We start from the raw sequence: 22239 nt of genomic DNA on the forward strand, positions 1-22239 counted from the left end.
GAAGGAAGGAAGGAAGGAAGGAAGGAAGGAAGGAAAGAAAAGAAAAAGACCCAGATTTTAGTGTGGGTGTAGAGAGGGTACTTATTAGGGCATATAACTTAATTCAAAGAAGTAGAAGCAAGTAGGAAATTTGGGAGAACCTTTGCATAGGAGATAGTACCTGAGCTGAGCCTTAAAGGAAGCTGGGGGTTCTAAAAAAGAAGGGAAGAGCCAGAGTTACAGATGGGTGGGGGTGGGGGTGGGGCAGAGACAGTCAGGTCAAAGACCCAGAAACTGGAGATAGCATGCCTAGTTTGAGAAATAACTAGTTGATCCATCTGGCTAAAATTTAGAGTGTTTGAAGGGGAGTAATATCAAATCACTTATAAATGTAGACTAGAGCACAAAGTGAGTTGAGGAAAGCTTTAAATTCTAGGTGGAGGAATTTATAGTTTAATTTGGAGGCAGTAGGGAGCCACTGAAAATTTTCAAGTCACAACTGGCTCTAAATTTTACCAGTTGTTCCTTTGTTTAGCTAATTGTTTGCACATTTACCTTATTGCCCAAATAATCAGGGAAATGACATCATTTTTGCCCACATCCTAATTGGTTAACACCAGTTTATGGAGAAGCATATTATGCTCTTAACTACCCCTGTAGAGTCATTTCATTCCATACTCAGCATTATTGTAGAATCATTAACAAATGGTAGTCACCAAACATTTACTCCATAGGCTAATTCAGAAAACTCATATCGTCTTATTACCTGTATAGAGTCAACCAGTAAATTGTACTCTCAGGTTTTCTGAAAGGGTACCTCAGTAATTTGCATGAGCCCATTAATCTAATGGAGCCACTCTGTACATTAATGACTCATTTGCTGATGGAATCCATTCAGAAAATGAGGCCCGAGGGCCACACCTTAGGAGGTGTCTAATCAATTGGAACATAGCTGGGAATTTCAGATTTTACCAGGTTCCTTTGTTGCTAAAATATAGAACACTGGGCATAATCAATATCTACCTTGCAGAGGACTAAAAAAAATTTAGGATCTGGGCTCTTTCCCCTTCCCACAGAAAAACCCCAATCCACATGCCTTACTAATGAAAACCATTCTGGAGACCCAAAGTTGGGGGACTGGTGTCTATTTCAGTCCTGTTCAGTCTGCTGGAGATCAGGACAGGGACCTCACAAGTACAGATAGGTAGGGAGAATTATTGCAGGAAGCAACCTCACCAAAGCCAATCTCTCTGTTCACATATCAGGCATCATGCCAGTGAGATTTGATGTTATAAAGAATCTGGTGCTTCTCACCCAACCCTATTTCCACAGCACATTTGGATAACCCTGCTCCAAAAGTCTTTCCTTTTTCCTGATGATTGGTGGGTACCAGTATGGACTACCTTGAGGCTGAAATTCAAACTTCCATATGTGAGCGGGCTCTAGCATCTCCCCTAAACTTGTATGTTGCAATCCTCTTGCCTCTCCTCCAGGGACAGAGCAGAAGGCCTTCTTAAATTATGCAGAAGGCCCAGCTTATTTTTCCTTGTACTTAGACACTTGGGTTCTTGTTTTGGGCGGTGGGGGAATGTCCTAAGTAGGGAGCAAGAGACAGCTGCAGTTTGAGGGAAATGAGGGCCACAGAAAGACCAACTGAAAGGCAGAGACAGAGAAGACAGATACAGGTCTAACACTTTTTTGCACATGTAAATAGGCAGGTGTAAATATATACAAAACATATTTAAGAGCAAGGTTTTGTAGTTATTGGTTTTCAAAGACACTCAATCATCTCACCAGTCAGTTTCTTGTCTACTTATGGTCTAGCAGACATACACCTTTAGACCAACCCATCCAGACTCTAAAAGTTAGACTAAAAGACAAACTAGGGAGGGTTTTTTTGCCCAAATACATAGTTGTCTAAATAAGGATAGTAGCAACCCCCTCCCCACAATCATTAGGTAGAACATTTTGATTACAAAACAATTAATACTCCACAGTATTTCAGCATCTATTATTTCATCTAATCCTCACAACATCCCTGTGAGGTAGGTAGGATATATATATATATATAAACAATAGTACTTCATGGAGTGATACGGAAGGCTCTGCTAAGTAGGTCCTAATGCTGGCTATGCTCCAATGACTGGATGGAGGATGAACTATGTGACTGTCATCCCACATGGTGAGGCCCATCCTCAGAACAGCCCCAGATGGAGAGGCCCATCCTCAGAGAACTAGCCCCAGCTGGAGAGGCCCATCCTCAGAACAGCCCCAGCTGGAGAGGCCCATCCTCAGAACAGGCTCAGCTGGAGAGGCCCATTCTCAGAACAACCCCAGCTGGAGAGGCCCATCCTCAAAACAGGCTCAGCTGGAGAGGCCCATCCTCAGAACAGCCCCAGCTGGAGAGGCCCATCCTCAGAGGACCAGCCCCCAGCTGGAGAGGCCCATCCTCAGAACAGGCTCAGCTGGAGAGGCCCATTCTCAGAACAACCCCAGCTGGAGAGGCCCATCCTCAGAACAGCCCCAGCTGGAGAGGCTCATCCTCAGAGGACCAGCCCCCAGCTGGAGAGGCCCATTCTCAGAGGACCAGCCCCCAGCTGGAGAGGCCCATCCTCAGAACAGTCCCCAGATGGAGAGGCCCATCCTCAGAACAACCCCAGCTGGAGAGGCCCATCCTCAGAACAGCCCCAGATGGAGAGGCCCATCCTCAGAATAGCCCCAGATGGAGAGGCCCATCCTCAGAGGACTAGCCCCCAGCTGGAGAGGCCCATCCTCAGAACAGCCCCAGCTGGAGAGGCCCATCCTCAGACCAGTTGCCAAGTGACAGATCCTTTTGGTCATAGCCACAAGTGACACTACAGAGGTGTGGCGAGTGTTATGATGGAAGAAGTACCCACGTAGATGAAAATGTAGCTTCTTGAAGCAAAAAGTTGACAGATGAAGAAACTGAGGCCCAAAGACAGTAAATGGCTTGCTTAAGGTCACAGAGATATTTGTTGAGCAGAGTCAGGTTGACACCAGGTTTTGTCTCCTAGGCATTTTCTTTTGACTATCTTGCCACGGCCTCTGGTCTTGCTTGCTCTTGTATGAAGAGATGGCTGAATGACACATGTGAACTAAGCATCTCACCAGGAGGACCCTAGCAGAGACTTTCCAGGGATGAGACTGTGTTGGAGAAGGGAAGGGGGATGTGGGAGGAGGGAGCACAAATACACATGTTCACACTAAGAAATAGCTGGCACTTTATTAACATGTGGGGACTAATAAATACATTACGGACAGCCAATAAATTATTACAGTAACTAAGGATTTATTAAACCAAGGAGTCACTCTGCTTGCAAAATTACAGTTAATACAGGTTGGGTGGGGGTGCTGGTGGATAGGGCAACAGTGCACCCAAAGGAGAAGGCTTTGCCAAAGAGTGAGATAGGCACCAGAAGGGACTTGCCATCAGTGGGTGGGGTTTTGAGTTCCTGGTGGGAAGATGGACTGTGTCCACTGACTGAGTGGGGAATGCTGGGGGTGGAGAAGCAAGTGGAAGAAGCCAAGGCAAGATGGCAGGGGACTCTCCCTATGGCCACGCTAGAACTGTTATTGCACTATGGAGCAGGGGAGAAGGGAAAATATACTGAGGAAACCTCAGATTGAGAGCAGATCTTCAAGGAAGAGATGGAGAGAAGAAGGGGGACAGGGAGGAGTTGAGAGAAAACTGTGCCACTGGTTAATAGAACTGCCAGTCTTTGCTGAGAAAGGAGAAAGACAATGGCTTAAGGCTGATCTTGGTGAGAGGGTAGGAGAGAACAGCTCCCTCTTATTAGGAACCCTCTCCTGGCCACATCCTTTCCTTTCCTTTTTCTGTTGAGAGGCTAGGATTAACGTACAGAATAGGCCAAGTGAAAAGCTTGGAGGTTTGGAATAAAGAAAGATTTTCTTCCCTTTTTTCCTGCCTCTTCTGGGGTTTCATGGCCCTTTGGTTGGTGCCTTTTGTGAGATGGAAGCTGCTCTAAGAGCTATCCAGAGGAGAGACCTTTGTAGCAAGGAATCCCATGTCATTATTAAGTAGACTCTTAATTTTTGTCTGGAGGTAGGGAAGCAAAGACCATATACCAGGGAGCAGCAGGAAACTTGGTTCCTAGATATCTACCAGTGCTATGTATCTTTTCCTTGTCCACATCCTTTTTCAGCTGATCTTTGTAGGGTCTATTTCCCTCAGACTACGACTTTGTCCTTTCCATTTTGGATGGTCACCTCCTTCAAATTTTCCGCACAGAGCCATGGTGGCCTGGGGACAGAATATGCTCACTGAAATGTCTGTTTTACACACTTAGAATCGACTCTGTCTCTGCAAGAATCCAAACCAGTTCTATAACACTTCCCCACATCCTGAAACTCTTCACTTGGATTCTGGATTTCTTGTGTTGGCTCCTTGTTCTCCTATGAGACCTGTGAGTGGGCTAGAGGACACCTTACTCCACGAAGAACCAGAAAAAAGTCAAGAAAGAGCAGGAAGGCTAGACCTCCAACTCTCTGCCTTCTCAAAAACATGAGGGGACCTAGAATTATTTAGCCTAAAGGAAAGAAGACAGCAGTGACTTCATAATAATATTCATGGAAATGATGGGTTATTTCTGGAGTATGCTAAGCTCCAGAACAGAGTACCATAGTACCAGAACAGAGTAAGAAGAAATGGACAGCAGGAAGGATGGTGGCTAGATAGAATTACCTGAATGTACTTAGAGCCTGTGGAATCACTGACTTGGAGAGCTATGTTGGATGCTTTAGGAGCTGAACTTTGAGGAGGCCAAGGGATCTGTGAGACCCTTTGGGTGGTTATATCCTTGTTATAGGAGTCTCCATTCTATTAATAGAAAATCTTAGACTTTATCAGAGGACCCAGCATGAATAAGGAGGTACCAGGGTCAAAGCTGGTACCTGATGCCTTTCCTGAATTTTAGGGGACCCTTGAAGGTTATAACCCCAGTTATGGGGTTCCCACTGACTCTTAAGAAAGCCAGTAGCCATCTCTTAGGTATACTGCCCAAATGGTCAGGTATAGGATAGGCCATGACAGTGAGGAGGACAGAAGAAAGACGAGTCCCTGTCCTGACTAAATGGGAACATCTAGTTTCCTGCCCCAGAAAGCCCAGTTAACAATCTCACACAGTGAAACATAACTGCCTACAGTCATGGGTGGATAAGAACATCAAAGGGAATTTTCCCAGAACTGAAAGTAGTCACAGGACCAACTTACAGGTGCAGGGTCAGGGGTGGTCTGACCAATCAGGAGCTTTGTCCCTTCACAGCATACTGAAGGGCAGGAAGAGAATAGATTGGCTTGTCCCCTCGGAAGAAAGAGAAGAAAGGGTACCTTGGGCTCCTCAGGGTGAGGTATGGTCAGTTCTTGTTCTCTCCCAAGGATTCTGACCTTTTTCCAGAAACCAGACTTCTCCAATAAGGGATGTGTAGAGAGAGGGAAAGGACCTTGGCAGAGACTGGGTCACTGGGAGAGGTGGTGCTAATAAAAACCTTCACAAACCACAGGCCAATATCATTCCTTAACCCCCATCTCCCTTTTACTGTCTTTCTAACTTGCACCTCCCAGCTCACAATGACTTCCCTATTTTATCCCATCTGCAAGGCTAGACAAATACCCAAGCTGGCTGATTTCTGCAGCTAGTTTGGTTTTTATCCCCACTGCCAAAGACCTAATGCTCAAAAGCCCTGAGATGACAGGGGGCCTACTGCCCCCAAAAAACTGGGCTCACCTCCAGACCCCCATTTCACAGCTCTGGAAAACCCCCTAACTTACCAAAGAGTTCAGGTGTCATTCATTCAGCCCTCTGGGCAGAAAACTAACCTTCTCTGGCTCCGATGGGGAACTTCTGGCTTCAGATAAGCAATCTTGCTAGGAGGCTAGCTCAGGACAAGCTGATTTTAAAAGGGGTTGATTTCACCTAATTTCCTACCTGGGTCATGGGTCAGGGAGTGAGAGTGAGAGTGGACTGGTAAGACATGAGGTTCTAATTTAGAAAGATGCTTTAAAGATATTGATAAAGATATGGAAGTCCCCTTTCTCTTATGGCAACTGTGGGCAAATCTCCAAGTTCTTTCTAGGGGAGTGCTGGTAAATGTTTAACACCTGACTCTCCAGAAGGGGGAAAAAAAAGTACTCACAGCACACTTTTAATTTTAATCTGAATTATCAACATTTTCTCTAACACTTTCTTAAGTCTAGACAATCAATAAAATGATAAATTGAGCCCTGATACATAGCATTTACCAATTTCCAAGGTGTAAATGTTCACTCTAAAATTTTAATAATTGGCTGGTATGAACTGGCTTTAGGACATCCATGTCTTTCACCCTCATCTCTCATCTTTCCCATTCCAAAACAACAGTGCTCCAGTCAAACATTCCTAAAGAAAACCCCCACAGATGAGCTGAGATTCCTGGGTCAGGGGGCTTGATCAAAACCTACCAATACCAAACCTTGAAGGCCATCTAGTTGAACTTCTTCCTTTATCATGTAAGAAAACAGAGCTCAGGAGTCAAGTGACTTGCCCAAGGCCCCATAGTTAGTATGTATTGATGTCTCAAAGGATTTATAACTAGAAGGGACCTTTGTGGTCATGGAATCTAAACCCCTCCTCACTTTACAGATGAGGAAACTGAGGCCCAAAGAGGTTGTGACTTGCCCAGGGTCACACAGGTCCTACGTAAACATCAGAGATGGGGTCTGACTCGGGTCCTCTGAATCCAGATTCAGAACACCTTCCACTGGAGATGATTTTTCTCTTACACCATGTTAGGGGCCAAGCAGGCCAAGAAGATAGAGATCTACATGATGTCTTAGGATCATTGACTCAGAGCTGGAAGGCACCTTAGGGATCATCTAGTCTAACCTCTTCATTTAACAAAGGAAAAAAAACAGATCCCTCAAGCAAATTCCTGAGAAACACTACAAGCCAAGGGTATGCTAGCAAATGTTTAACAATCAGCTTTTCACTTTAAAAAATGTTCACTGGACACAATTTTAAGTTTAATCTGAATAATCAATGTTTTCTCCTTTGCTCTAAGTCTAGAATAACAATCAACAGAAAAATAAATCAAGCCCTGATTTTTAGCATTTGCAGATTTCTGAAATGTGAATGCTCCCATTGAAAATTTAACAATGCTGGAGTACCTGGCTACAGCACACCGTTGAATTCAAAGGTCTTTTTGACCAAAAAATATTCCCTTTATTCTACCGACCTGTGTGGGGCCTGAAATGCTGCCATTAGAGAGTCATTCCTTTGGTTAAGCAAGAATTGACCTCTCCAGACTGCTCTTTTGAAAATCCCCAATCCCCATGAGAGAGGGAGCATGAGGGTGACATAGGACTCTGGAACCATTCACTCTTTCAGGGAGCATGAGGGTGACATAGGATAAGTCATACTTCTTATCATTCAGCCCTTAACCAGACTGGGGGCAGCGATAGTTAATCTTTCTTCATGAAATATCACTGCCATGAGTTTGGGAGGAATCCGTGTCACTGACGATCACATAATTACAGAGCCAGAGTCTGCTAAGGAAGCCATGGGCACAGAGCACAGGATAATGCTGGCTCCTGGGGCCAGTTCCAGGCCCCTGAGACAGGCCCACATGGTGTTCTCTGGCTCTTGTGATTACACTGATTTTGATGACAGAAACAACCAAGCACCACTGTCATTATTCCTCCCAGGCCAGAGTATGTAATTATAGTGTCTGTGGTGAGGGGGGTAATTACTGAGTTATTAAGTGGGTGTTTGTGTCCTGGGAAACAAAGCCAGGCTATCTGACAGTCACTAGACACCTTTTTCTACCAGAGCCTAGGCTGGATGGGCCTAGGGGCCAGTGAAACTAGTGGCCAAAAAGTAAAGGAGTAGAGGTGAGGGAGGGGTGTCCTGGAAGTTTATAACTGAATGAAATTAAAGTTTCTGAAAGGGCAGCATGGATCATAGGAAGGAGGGGTAAAGGACCACAGATACCATCCAATCCAACCTCATTTTCTAGATGAGGAACTAAGGTCCAGACAAGGTTAGTACCATGCCTAAGGTCTCACAGAGGGACAAAGACAAAGTTCCTCACTCTGGAAATGCAGCTCATTTCACTGGCTCCTATTGAAGAGCTTGGGAATGTCCGTAGGGGAAGGTGGTAAGAATGGCAGCCCAGGAAGGTTGGGAGAAGAACTGTCCAGTGCCAGGCAAATTTATCATTTTGGGTCCAGGACAGTGATTTTATTGGTATTCCAGATATGGAAATTCATCTTTAACTTAATCTTATAGGGTTCTCATAGATTAAGTGGTTTGCCCATGGTCATATGGCTGGTATATGTCAAAAGTGAGATTTGAACCCAGGTTTCCTGACTCCAAGGCTGGCACTCTACCACACCAAACTAATATAAGGTCAAGGCTGAAAGGGGCTTTAGGGATCCCTTTAGTACAACTGCCTCATTTTACTGATGACGACGCTGAAGCCAAGAGAAGGGAAGGGCCGAATAGCAAGGCAGGGCTTGCCTTGGACTGGCCAAAAGCAGAAGACAGGTCTCTGTACTGGTTTCCCTGCTCTTTCTCCTAGGCTGTGAGGCTTCCCTCAGGGCTCTTGTGAACCTGGTGACCATGCTGGCTGACAGACAGTGGCATGGAGGCGAGACACTAAGTGAACTGGCTGTCATTTTGTCTTCTTCCACCTTCTCTTAAATACCCCAAAGCCTTGTGGTGAGGCCTTGCCCTGTATAGGAGCTATTAACACTAGATAGGCTTTTAGAAATGTCACTCAGATTATCAATGGACAACACGAGCAGCCCAACACTGATTGCTAGTGATGAACGTATTGGGGCCTCTGGAGGTGGGGAGGAGAAAAGGGGAAGTAATTTCAGGCACCCAGTAAATGCTAATTTTCTTCATTGTGCTTGTGCCTATTTACCGTATGGCCCATAGGGATTCAGATAAGCATAACATGGGGGTGGAGGAGAGAGGGAAGAGGAGAAATATGAGAAATAACTCCCATCAGCTGAAGGCCCACTGGCATTTTGGCACGAGGCAGCTACCACCTCTTTGTGGTTCCTCCTTTTACTATTTCCAAACCAGACCAGTAAGGCCATGGGAGAGGCCAAAGGGCATCTTAGCAAATACAGAAGAACTAGGCAAGAGCATTCCTGGTTCTCTGGAGGCTTTTTCTTGGACTGCCTCCCTTCAGAACGAGGTGCTTGAAATCACGCAAAGGGCAAAATCCAGGCTTTCAGTCCCTGGAAGAGAGGATGTGAGTGAAACGTTTCTCTCAAACGGCTATTACTACTTAGTTACTGGTGGGCATATTTCTATAGCAGCAGGAAGAATGGAAATCATGGTACAAGGTTGTATTGTGACACAGCTGGATTGTATATAATACACAGACACTAGCAGCAACCACCCAGAAGGGGCAAACTCCAGTCTCCAGGACTTCTGGTGAAATGTTATCAGCTGGCCGCACAGGGCTCCACTGTGTCAGTGACACAGAACGTGACCTAGAGAATAAGGAAGATGCTTCCCAGGCCAAGAGTTGACCACCAGGCCTGTCACTTACAGGGATACATTCACTGCCAATGTTCTCACTAACTGAGCTCCCAACCTTCCACTGAACCCACTCTCTGAGGTGTGTCAGGATCAGAGGGAGGTTCCAGCATTAGAAAGATGAGAAAGTTCCAAGACAGATCAAGTCTCCCAATCCCCAGGTCCTGGTTCTTGACTGCCTGGCTGAGTGAAAGCAGCTGCAGCATCCTGACCAAGTCTTTTCTTCAGGAGAGTTGGGTCCCAGGGGGTCCTTTCTAGGTACCTCTTAGGAATGTCTTACATCTCAGTTTAGGCAACTACTCTCCTCCTTTTAGCTGGGGGGATAATTCTGTAGGGATTGTGAATCCTGTCTTCCCTCAATCCCCCTCCCTTCCCACTCCTTATTTAACAGAAGCCTGGAAAAATCGATTCATTGGCTTCCCATGGCAACACTAGGATGGTGGAGGTCGGGGGTGATGCTCTCTCCATGTGTCCTGGCTGGGCACAGGGAGGTCCACATGAGCCTACAGAAGTATAGGGCACCTATCCTTTGGAAGCCACTGACAACAGATGCTCAGAACACTTTCATGAATCACTATTTCAAGAAGATTTCATTCCTCCCCTCTCCCTCAGTGCCCCAAGATCCTATGAGCAACCTCCCCAGGAATAGGATGAGGGAAGAAAACAATCCCAGAAAAAAGCAGCTCCCTCTGGGCTTTAGTAATACGACTGGAAAAATAGCCAGGGGACTTGGAGCCTCCACTATGATCCCTTTCGGATCCTTTGCTTTTTCAAGTAGATACTCCTTCCTTTCTCTCTGCCTTCTCCCTTGATTCCCTCTTTCCTCAAATCTGCAACTTTTCGACTCTATTCCACGGCCCTTCCACAGACATAGCTGCTGTAGACTGCGCTCTTAAGATTGGAGTCCACGGAGCCTCCCAGGATCTCATACCAGGGAGGACAGAAGGAGAGTCAGGAGAGCCCCAAGAGTTCACACAGGTTTGTCTTGCCTCCTCCCTCATCATCTGCCCTTCCTCATTAGGGGCTGTCAAGGTGGATGATTCTACCTAGAGCTGAAGGTGGCAGGGGGGAGAGGAGGACAGAGGTCATTTGGTGACTGGTCATGAGGACCAGTAGTGTAGGGGTGGTACCATCCCTTGGGGAGCAAATGTGCAAGAGCCTGAGGGTATGGGGAGGAATCTAGACCATTTGCACTTAGTGGATGAAGGGGGGAAGTGAGGGAGGGGCATGGTCCAAACCCCAGAACACTTTGCCTAATGGTCTGATAGGCTCCAGGAAGGTCACCCCGTTCTGGGCTTTGGTGCCAATGCTGCCCCTGGAGGAGAGATATGAACAAAGAGCAGAGTGGTTGCATCTGCTTTCCATCAATGTCCTTGATGAGTACTGACCCTTTCCTGCTTCAAACACAGGGACCACCACTGCTGCAGCTAGGAAGAAACCCCCATCAAAAAGATACTTGCTTAGGCCTAGACCCTGTCCTAGGAGTTTTCCAAACTTGTAGCAAACTTAAGAAGACCCAGAAACCAAGAACAGTAGTCAAGGAACCCATATCCTTCCAGTGTGAAGCCCCAAAGAGGCCACTTTTACAATACACATTTCAATAGATTAAGTTAAGAAAAGTGAACCTCGGAGGCAAATGAATGGATTCATTGCTTGTCCCCTTTCTGATCCCTCCTTGTCCCACACTGTCCTGGCACCCTTGCCCTGCCACCTGTTACCACAAATCCTGGCTGCCATTTCTACATCTGAAAAACAAAGGCTTAGAGAGGAATTTGGACATGATGTGCCTTGAAGGGGGTAACAGGGCTGGGATAGGAGGGAGTTTTCTCCTTCCGATCTCTCACCCCACTCCCTCCATTCTTCCTTCTTTGTGAGGAAGAGTGTGAATAGTATAGACACTCTTGTTCCAAGGAGGGAGAAGGAAAGAGGACCAGGGAGGCTGAAGAGGGCTGGGGAGGTCTCAGGGATAGGGTGGGGGCCTAGGGGCTCAGTAGAGTCCACAGCCACGAAGGTTGTTGGCGATGATGACATCCGTCACAGCATCAAAAACAAATTGGATGTTATTGGTGTCAGTGGCACAAGTGATATGTGTATAGATCTCCTTGTTGGTTGACTTGTTCTTGTTCTCATACTGGGACTGGATGTAGGTCACAGCTTCAGTGAAAGAGTTGGGGCCTAGAAGAGAAACAGAGACAGAATAAAGTCATGGTAACCATGGCATCCACTTGGAGACAACTACAAGTCTCGCCACTATGTATTGTGTCAATGCCAGTGCATATGTATGGCCATCTCCTAGAGAACTGGTATCAGGTATGTGTCTCTCCTGGTTTAGTGGGATCCTTTACAATGATGATTATGAAGACCGTAAAACCCCAGCCGTTGAACGTTCCTTAAGATGCCATTTCACTCCTCCCTCCATCTCTAGACAAGGCCATGCCTAATTCACACCAGAGAAACGAGACCCTCTTCTGTTTATAGACAGAATAGAACAGAAGATTCCACAAATTCCACAAACCTGGATGAAACCCAGTTCATTACCTTTTCTCTGAACCTGCTCCTCTTTTCGAATTCACTGTTCCTGCCTATGGAAGCACTATTCAACTTGGCTTCCATACTTACGGCCTTGAGATTGTCTCTGACTTTCCAATTTAATTCAATTCAACAAGCATGTATTAAAAACCTACTATATGCAAGATGCTTGGGGTATAAAGACAAAAGGAAACCATCCTTGTCCTCAGGAAGCTTACTTCTTTTCTCCAAACCTTACTTTAGAGCCTAACTCAGATGCAAATTCATCTGAGAAGTGTTCCTTGATTGCCCAAGTCAGAAAGGACCATTCTATCTGACTATCACAGAACATTTTGTTTTGTAACTCTCTAATACATTGGTAACAGAATTATGTATTATGGCTATTTGTGTTGGTGTCTTCTACTTGTCCTATACAGGAGGCTCATGAGGATAGGGATTATCATACCCATGCCTTTTAAAATTTTACCCTGCAGCGAATACAGTGATGTGAACTCAGGAATCACTCAATAAACATTTACTGAATGCTATCGATCCACTTGTTCCAAGACTTCTCAATCTGGCCCTTGGCACATTTAAATTGATTGGCAGGAAGAACAGAAACAATTCCTTATTGAATATGCAGATTATCTAGGCCTTTTGCTTCTCTAGGAGATGCTGAGGGGTTCTTAGTGCAAAAGACTAAATAAGAAAGAGGGAAGCCCCTTTGTTGGAGGCTGGGGGAAGCAAGTGGTTTTGGACAGAAAAAAAGCAGCTTTGGGTACCAAGAGAGCTAAATGGTAATAAGCAGCGCTGTAACTATCAGTTCTGGAACCAAGCACCACAAATGTGCCTAAATCTCTCAAGCATAAGAGAAAACCAGCTATATGTTTAAATTCTATAGGAGAAGTCAGCCCAGGAAGAGAGAGAAAAATTTCAAGTGTGAATTTCTTATGGCACAAAGAGAAAAAGTTCTATGAGAAAGCTCCTAGGAGTTATTCCAAGAGACCACTGTGAATCTACAAAGAATCCACTCACCAACTCATATTTTTTTGGAAAGATATGCACAGATGATGGAAGCAAGGGTGTGGAAAAGAAGATGAATGATTGGATAGTCTCAGGAGTGCCAAAGCTCAGAACATGTTGAGGCTGAGAAGGAAGGCTAGGGATGACAAACAGGTTTTGTTTAGAATTGGTTTTTAACTATATTGAGGAAAAGAGAAAGTGCAAAGAAGGCACAGGACCAGTGGATGGGATGTTGATCACTAACAAAAGAAAGGTGGAGTTTCTGAATTCTCACTTTGTTTCTATTTTCTCTAATGGAGGAAAATAACCGTTAGATGTGAAAGGACAGAACAAAAATGGCTAACTGGGAAGTGAATCCAAGAGATGTAAAAAGAGAGGAAGAGAATGCCTAGCTGCCTTTAGTAAACTCAAATCACCTGTTCCAGATGAAATATACCCTTGGGTACTGAAAGAACTGGCAGATGTGGCTGCTGAACTGAGGTCCGTGATATCTGTGAAAGATCATGGAGCCTTGACAAGTTCTTGCTGGAGTAGAAAATGACAAATGTTCTAATTTTCAAAAAAAGGAGGAGATCTGAGTCTGAAAGCTATAGGGCTGTGATCTTGCCTTTAATTCCTGGCAGGATTGTAGAGCACAGTATTAAAGAGATCGAAAAGATGTGAGTAAGAGGGTAGTTAAAGTAGATGAATTTAGAATTGGTTGAATCGTGAGCCTCAGAGAAGTTGTTAGGGGTTTGATTCCCCTAAGCAGGAGGTCTTCAGTGGATTGTCTCAGGGGGTCTGTGTTAACCCCACCCCCGCCGGTGGTTAGCATTGACTTGGGTCAAAGCATAGACCAACGGTGCAGACACAAAGCTGGGAGGACAGCTAACCAGCGGTATAATCAAGCTGGGATTCAAATTGGCCTGAATTGCACTGAATCTCATAAGAAGAAATCTGATGAAGATAAATGTTGGTCTTTGTCATAGGGGAGAGGCACTAGGCCTATGACTTCACAGGTAAAGGGAACTCCCAGGTGAGGAAACTTCCTCTAGCAACATCGGTGCAGTTTAGCAACTCTGCAACTTAGAGTGTTAGAAAATTGTCTGGGGCACCTAGAGCTTAAGGATTATACCATTGTGTGTCAGATGTGGCACCTGAGCCCAGGCTCTCCATCCTGATTTTGAGGCCAGTTCTCTATCTACCTTGCCATATATATATATATATATATATATATATTTTTTTTTTTTGCTTTTTGGAGGGCAATTGGGGTGAAGTGACTTGCCCAAGGTCACATGGCTAGTTTTTGTGTTAAGTGTCTGAGGCCAGATTTGAACTCAGGTCCTCCTAACTCCAGGGCCGGTGCTCTATTCACTGTGCCACCTAGCTGCCTCTACCTTGCCATATTGCTTCTCTGATCACTGAAAAGGAGATTGAGGAGACTCTCCTCACCTTGCCCCACCTCCCAATCCCAAATCTTTCCCTAGTGTTCAAAAAAATCAACTTCATAAGTAAAAGAAAGAGGAGACATGGTTAGATAGCAATTAGTTTGAAAAATATTTCAGCATTTTAGTAGATTGTGAGCTCAATATGAATCAACAGTGAGCCAAAAAAAAAAACCCTAATGTGACCTCAGGTAAGGTATTCTTGCTATGTTGTTTTAGATTCTTTGTGACTCCATTTGGGCTTTTCTTGGTAAAGATATTGGAGTGGTTTGCCATTTCCTTCCCCAGCTCATTTTACAGATAGGGAAACTGAGGCAAACAGGGCTAAGTGACTTGTCCACAGTCACACTGCTAGGAAGTGTCTGAGGCCAAATTTAAACTCAGGAAGATGAGTGTTCCTGACTCCAGGCCTGGCCCTCTATCCACTCTGCCACCTAGCTGCTCCTAGGAGGGGTACAGCTATCAGAAATAAGGAGATATGAGCACTTATTCAGTGCCTACTGTTTGCTAGGCATTGTGCTTAATAAGAGCTTGATAAATGGTCATTCATTCATTGAAAGCTAATACTGCTAAAACCCTTTGTGGGGTGGGGGGAGTTTTGGAGGTCATGATAATAATGATGGTGATGATGATGATGATGATGAAGAACACTAATAAGCATTTATATAGCGCTTTGCATATGCTATTTGATTTGGCCCTTACAACACTATAGACAGAAGACAAAGACTGAAGAGGCTTCTTGATTGGCCCAAGTCACAGGGCTGCTAAGTTTCTGCAGCAGGATCAGAACTGGAGGCTTCTGGATCCCAGTCCAATGCTCCTCTGTTGGGCTCTCCAGTGGCTTGAGGTGACTGAGGGAAAGCTTCTCTTTGCCTCCCAGGAGTGCGGAGCTGAAACCTGCAAGATGTCTTTTCTTTCCAAGAAATGGTTTTCTTTTGGAAGCAGGAACGGTACTCTCCACCTCCACCTCGCCTACCTTTTTCTTTTTTTTTTTTTTTTTTTGGTGGAAGTTGTTTGCAGAAAGGAAGGTAGAGAATAAGCCTCTGCAGACAGGGTTAGACAAGGTTAAACGGAAGATTCTTGCTATCTCTTTATATTACAGTAGCACTGATCTTCTGTGCCTTGTTTTATTTTCCTTCTTTCCGTAATTTTTAAAAAAATTCTTAATAAATCAGTTTTTCAACCCCAACCTTGTCTCGGTGGAATTCTGGAAGAGAAGGTTTGCTGACATTCAGCCCAGAGTCTGGGTGCACAGCTGGATTTCCTTGGAGGTCAGGTTTAGGAGTATAAAGAAGGGTGGTTCCTTTGGGGAGTAGGAGTTTTGGGGCTCAAACCTATAATCTGGTCTTCATCTTCTAGGGATGTTTTTAATTCAACTTTATATCTATTCATGCCACCTCCAAGGAAAATGTGAATTGTTTTCTTTGCAACCAAACAACCCACTGACATCACCAGGTAATGGTGGCAGCAAACACTGACCTGAGAGAGAGGAACTTGCTGGCTACCCTGGTTCTTGGGCTCTGAGTAGGGTGATCCAACCTCCACAATTGTCCCCTAAACTTGGCTCAAAATTGATCAGACACGCTGTTGCCTGCATGTCCTCATGCCTGATCAGGGAGAGCAAAGCCTTCCAGCTCTGGCCTTGGTAGAAGGGCCCTTCTGTCTCAGGACCTTATGTCCAGTGATCCATTAGGTATCATATCTGACACATTGGCTGATATGCTGCGATTAGGATTGGTGGCAAAAGAGGCCGCAAAATAGCAGTTTGGCTGAAGGGCCTGCACCATATGTCTCAGAAAGGGCTCTTTTTTCTGTGGTATAACTAAGTAGATGCTGTTCCAGGGAGAATGTTGAGGGGCAGAGCATTCAGGAACACAAGATGCTAGGGAGGATCTTGCTGCCTGAGGACTGAGGATCCCACAATCTGCCCTCTTCAGGGGTGGGAAAAGAAGTCTGTGTGGATGTAGGGCACTGCCACTTGGCACAATGAATAGAGTTTGAGATGCCACATGGACGCACAACTCCCTTTTCCTTTATCAAGCCCAAGAACCAAGAAAACCACATGGTGGTTCAGAATACTATTGTTCAATAGCCTTCAAAAATAGTACCTCTTAACAGGGAAAGGGATTAGACCAGCGATTTCATTGGTACAGGGAATTCCCAGGTGAGGCAACTCTCTCTATCAATGAAAGTTAGGTCTTTTCTCCACCTCACAGTCAGGGCATTGCTTAGAGCACTGTGGGGCTGGGTGCTTTGCCCAGGGTCACACAGCCAGGATGTGCCTGAGGCAGGCACTGAATGCAGGTCTTCCTGACTCCAAAGCTGGCTTTCCATCCATCAGGCAACACTTCCTTTCTGTATCTCTTAAATAAATGGTATATGTTTGTAAAGACACAAATTGCCACTTGCTAAGTCACCTCTGGGTGACATTAGAACTAGCCATGCAAAACCCCATCTTTCTTGCAAGGCAGCATAATGGGCCGATGTCACTGTAGTCCATGGACCTGGCACTTCCATCAGAAGCAGCCTAAGCAGGAAGAGCACTGGCTCTGAGGACTTGAGTTCAAATTCTGATGATTATGCTTATTACCCGTGTGACCCTGGCCAAGTCACTTATGTTTTGGGCCACAGTGATCTCATCTGTAAAATGGGGGGTTGGACTCAATGACCTTTAAAGTCCCTTCTAATTTTAAATCTATAATTCTGAGTCTATGCCTCGATGACCTCTAAGGGCCCCTCTAGCCTCAGATCTCTGATCCTTTGACCCTTTGCTCTGTCCTGCATGTGTGAACTGGGAGTGAGCATGGCAGGGCTCATTAGATTCCAGGGACTGAAAAAAATCCTGGAAAATAGTTTTATGCTCTCTGTAGGCCTAACCTTTGACCCAAACCTCTTCTTAATAGCTTGATGGACTGATGGTCCTTAGCAGTCTCCTGCCTGTAGCATTCCCATTATGAAGATAGAGGAGGAGAAGCAGGGAGTTAGGATAATCCACTGTTGGGATAAGCAAACTATAGTGGATAAAAAATGGTCATAATTGACAGTTGGCTCTAGAAGGTCAATGGCAAACACGGCCCATGGAGCCCAACAATGCCTTAATGGGGCCCAGTTTCAAGGGCTGCTGTATTTGAGTTGCTCTCCTGACTCAGGATAAGTAGAGGGGGCGTCTTCTATGCTCAAGACACAAGGATACAATCTAAGGCCTGTCCATCTGGCCCATCACTGTGGGTGATTACACTCTGCTCCTTCCTCCTTGCCCTGGGGCCCCCCAAATCTGGAGGTGTAGGTTCCTCAGGATCCTGTGCTGCTCAGAAATGTAATTTGCTTTCTCCTGCTCTAGAGAGAACTCAGAGCCTCTTGAAGGTGAGAGGTGGACAGAGCCCAGGAAAGACAAATGAAGGATGCAGGAGCTCCACTGAGCTCTCAGAGGGCACAGAGACCACATAGGCAGAAGATGAAAGGGAACTTGGAGTTCATCCAATCTCATTTTTCAGAACAGGAAACCAAAGCTCAGAAAGGTGCCATCATTGCCCATAGTCATACAGAGAGTAATGAGCAGAGGCAGGATTTGAACCCAGACCTTCTGAATCCAAATCCAGTGTTCTTTCTGTTCATTTTCATTCTGTATCCTCCTCTGCTCACCTTCGGGAAGCCTTCTTAACTAACCCCACCCAACTCCTTTTGCTGCCCCTCCATATGTGCACAGAGAGATTGGAATAGCATGAGGGGGCTTTGATGTGCATCTTGTCATCTTTCCACATAATACCATATGCTCAGGAAACGTCACTATTTCAGAACAGGCTTCTTTCTTTCTGACCACCCAACGCACCATTAACTTCTACTAGAGCAGGGGCCCCCATTGTGGAGACACTGGGCACATCTGTCTGAGGGGACCCTGTATTGTCCCCTCTCTCCCAACACTGGTGCCTCCCTGCCTCGTGTGGCCTCAGGGGCACCTGATGCTCTCTGAGCTCATTTCCCCGGGGACTGAGATCCCTCAGTGTTCCCAAAGATTGCTCATTGTCAGTGACTAAGAAGCCCCATGCAAATTATAGGATTGGAGCATTTGAAGCTGGAAGGGGTCTTGGTGGCCCATCTAGTCCATCTTTCTCATTATACAGAGAAGGACACAGGGGCCTCCGGAAGGGAAGCAATTTGCCCAAGGTCACATGGATAGGAGGTGGGTTAGTTGGGACTCAAACCCAGGTTCTCTGTTTCCAAATTCAGAAACTTCTCCACTTTACATTCTCTGAAGGGATACAGATAGGGACTGGAACTGTGATTTTTTTCTGTTTGGCAGAAGTGGTAGAATGGGAAAAGCACTACCTTCAGAGTCAAAAGACCTGAGTTCAAATCTTGATTTTGTCACTTACTACCTATCTGACTATGAATGAATCACTTTATTACACTGGGCCTGTTTTCTCATTGGTAAAATAAGGAAACTTCAAGGTCCCTTCTGGCTCTAAGTGCCCAGAATGTACCAGGCCAAGTGCTGAGTGCTTCACAAAAATGTTATGTCATTTGATCCTCACAACCACCCTGGAAGGCACGTGCCATCTTTATCCCCATTTTTTTGGCCACTTGCTAACTAAGGGGAAATTGGGGCAAATAGAGGTTAAGTGATTTGCCCAGAATCTCATAGATAGTAAGCATCTATAGCCAGATTTGAACTCAGGACTTCCTGACTCCAGGTCCAGAGCTCTATCCACTGAGCTACCTAGCTGCCCTAGATTATTTCCAGATAAGGAAACCCCCTCTACCAATGAGGGTCAGTTTGTAGTCTCAGAAAATTGCCTAGAGCATTAAGATGTCAAGTGACTTGCCCAAGATCTCCTAGTCTGTGTAAGAGGCAGGACCCCTATGCTTCCTGGCTCTGAGGCCCTCTCTCTATCCACTGCTGTTATATGCAGCAGATTACAAATAGAGACTGGCTTTCCCTGCTGCTGACAACCTATATCCATCTTAATACTTATCTGGGCCAAATGACATTAGGAGAAAAGTCTACACTCAAACCCTCAGCATAATACATTCTCCAGGCAGGATTTTTGGATTATCTGCTGTTTTGGGTTATCCATTCCACTGCATGAGTCCAAATAACTGAGAGCTGACCCCCATTCAATAAGCTTTATGTCACTCCCTGAAGAAGCCCCTGCCTTACCTGTGTATTCAGGGAAGCAGATGGTCAGTGGAGATGTCTTGATTTTCTCTTCAAAGATATCCTTCTTGTTCAGGAAGAGGATGATGGAGGTGTCCGTGAACCACTTGTTGTTACAGATGCTGTCGAAGAGCTTGAGGGACTCGTGCATGCGGTTCTGTAACAGAGCAGAGAGGGGCATGAGGGGAAGGGCACCACCCTCCCACAGTGGCCCGACATGCAGAGGGATCCAAGCCAGCTGAATCACCACCGACAATAACGAGAAAAGCGAAGGGAGAGTAGATCGAGGCTACGCATTGTGCAGCCTGGACAGGACTGGTGCAGAATGGTCCGCACAGACGTACATGAATGCGGTCCCTACTCCATTCAACACACAGACAAGGACAGGGGGCTGGGGCGGGGCTGTTTCAGGGGCGTGATAGGGAGGGGATGCTGGGTAATCGAAAGGATTCCAGCTCATATATATGTAAATATATGTGGTCATGCATCATGCATGTAAAGGGAAAGGGGACTACTGTCACCCACTGAACATGTCTACATGGAAACATGGCTCATGCAGATTTCTTTTATCACGTTCTCATTCAATTTTGCCAGCAGGGTTTGGAGGTTGCACGCATTCAGTTGGATATCATTAACCGAGGACTGGTGAGATCCCCGAATTAATCCAGAGTTGGAAGCAGACACCAAGGGGGTATTGACATCTCGGTAATGATCTTGCTGTGACTTCTGCCCACTGGGTGATTAATTTTTAGCATGGCTGGGCTAGGACTGAAGGGGAATTGATCAGTGGATTTTTTTTTTTGGGGGGGGATGAGTTTCTCTAGATGATGATTGAAGAAAATGTTGGGGGAGAAAAAAACAAAACAAAACAACGAAACCAAACAAACCAAACTGAAAAAAACAACAAAAAAAAACCCAACAAACCAGGAGGTCAGGGGAACAAAAGGCAAAAACAATAATAGAAAAAAAAAACACGAAAATCAGTGGGGCTGGACTGGGAGTCAGTAGGCTAACCTGTCCATATCAGCTTGTGGTTTAGGGGAGAGTATTAACTCACTGGCCAATGAGTCCTGAGGTTTAAATACACAGAAGCCAGAGTAGTTTTACGGTCATAGGATATGGAGATGAAGACTGAAAGAGGATGATGAAAAGGACAAATGAAAGCAAAGTGATTGATTCCTGGGGAAAGAAGGGAATTCACAGCAAAGTCACCCCGCATCGTCCCAAACCTCTGCTGCTTTCAACTCTTAATGGGGTTGGCTTCATTTAGGGGAAGGGCTTCATACCTGACAGATTTGGTGGCTCTCTCAAAATATGCTCAGCTTTTGGTCTTTGTTGGGGAAGATAAGAGCAGGTAGTGGAGGAAAGGCTGTGGTGTGCAGAAACCTGGAGACATTTGGATCGAGGGGCTGATGCCAGAACTGTGCTCTCCAGGAAAGGATGAGAGGCACCCCCGAGTCTCAGGGTGATGGCAGGCAGGGTGGGGGTGGCCTTGTCCCACTGGAGTTTGGATTCTGTCTCTGGATGGTACCAGCTATGGGCCAGGGCCCACACCACTGGAAGTTTGTGTTTTGATAGTGGGTATTGTGTGAACATAGAAAAAGTATCTTGTTTGACAAGTCCCTGGCCCACATCTTAGGCAGAAGCAGCTCCTCAGGCTGGGGTAGGAGGCCCTTGGGTACTTCCAATGGCTGGATTGCAGCTCAGACTTATATTCTTCTTCCTTTTTGTAGCAAAGAGGGATTCACAACCCTCTCTTCCCAGTGAATCGCCAAAGATCAAGTTTGTGCTGGAAGCCTGAGGCTGGAGCCCATAGAATGTATGCAGCTAGTGGGGGTGGTTATGTGTGTCTATCCTTTTTCCTCTGTCAGCTCCATATGGCAAAGATCTTGTTTCATATATCTATATTTGTATGTGTATATATATATGTGCATGCATATATATGTAACGTATGTAAAATGTGTATATGTCTATATTTATTTCTCTCTCCTTCTCATCTTCCCCACTTTCATGCCAGCCATAGCATCTAGCTAATGCTTCCATTCTCTATCAATAACAGCTAACTATTAAGAGCTAACATTATATAGCATTTTAATATTTACAGAGGACTTCACACGTTTTATCTCATTTGATCTTCCCAACAATCTTGCAAGGTAGGTGCTATTATTATAGCCATTTTTCATATAGAGATTCTTCATACAGAGATTAAACGATTTGCTCAGGATCACACAGCTAGCTAGTGTCTGAGGTGAGATCTGAACTCAGGTCTTCCTGGCTCCATATCCAGCACTCTGTACACTGCACCACCTAGCTGCCCATAATGAGGGGGGTTCTTTGAAACTCATTTTCCTCACTTGACCTTTCCTCATCCTCTTTTCCTTCTCTTCTAATCTCATCTTTAAATTTGGTATACAGGTCTCTGGGGAACCTCAGGGGTTGGTGCATACTGAGAGTCATGAAGTCCCCTAAGGCATTAGCATCACAGAAGGTCCTGAGTGTACAGGATGAGGCCTGGGGAGGATTCAAGGACTTCTTGAAATGAGGTGACTCCAGCACCCTTGGAGACTTGAGTCAGGACACA

The 22239-nt window shown here is 45.5% G+C and overlaps 1 protein-coding gene across 1 annotated transcript in view; it reads right to left on the reverse strand.

Moving 5' to 3' along the window:
- Positions 1-3197: 3197 nt before the first annotated feature.
- GNAO1 (G protein subunit alpha o1) overlaps positions 3198-22239 on the reverse strand; it is a 140701-nt gene continuing 121659 nt past the window's right edge. Inside the window, exons 5-6 of the mRNA XM_069082445.1 lie at positions 19662-19815; positions 3198-11723 (exon numbers count right to left, since the gene is read on the reverse strand). Of these exons, the coding sequence (XP_068938546.1) occupies positions 11536-11723; positions 19662-19815 (342 nt within the window). The 3' untranslated portion in view covers positions 3198-11535. The remainder of the gene's footprint in view (positions 11724-19661; positions 19816-22239) is intronic.

This window comes from Petaurus breviceps, unplaced genomic scaffold, assembly GCF_028583685.1.
Source record: "Petaurus breviceps papuanus isolate PSGF00001 unplaced genomic scaffold, PetGlider_PUasm1.0 166, whole genome shotgun sequence".
NCBI classification, from domain to species: domain Eukaryota; kingdom Metazoa; phylum Chordata; class Mammalia; order Diprotodontia; family Petauridae; genus Petaurus; species Petaurus breviceps.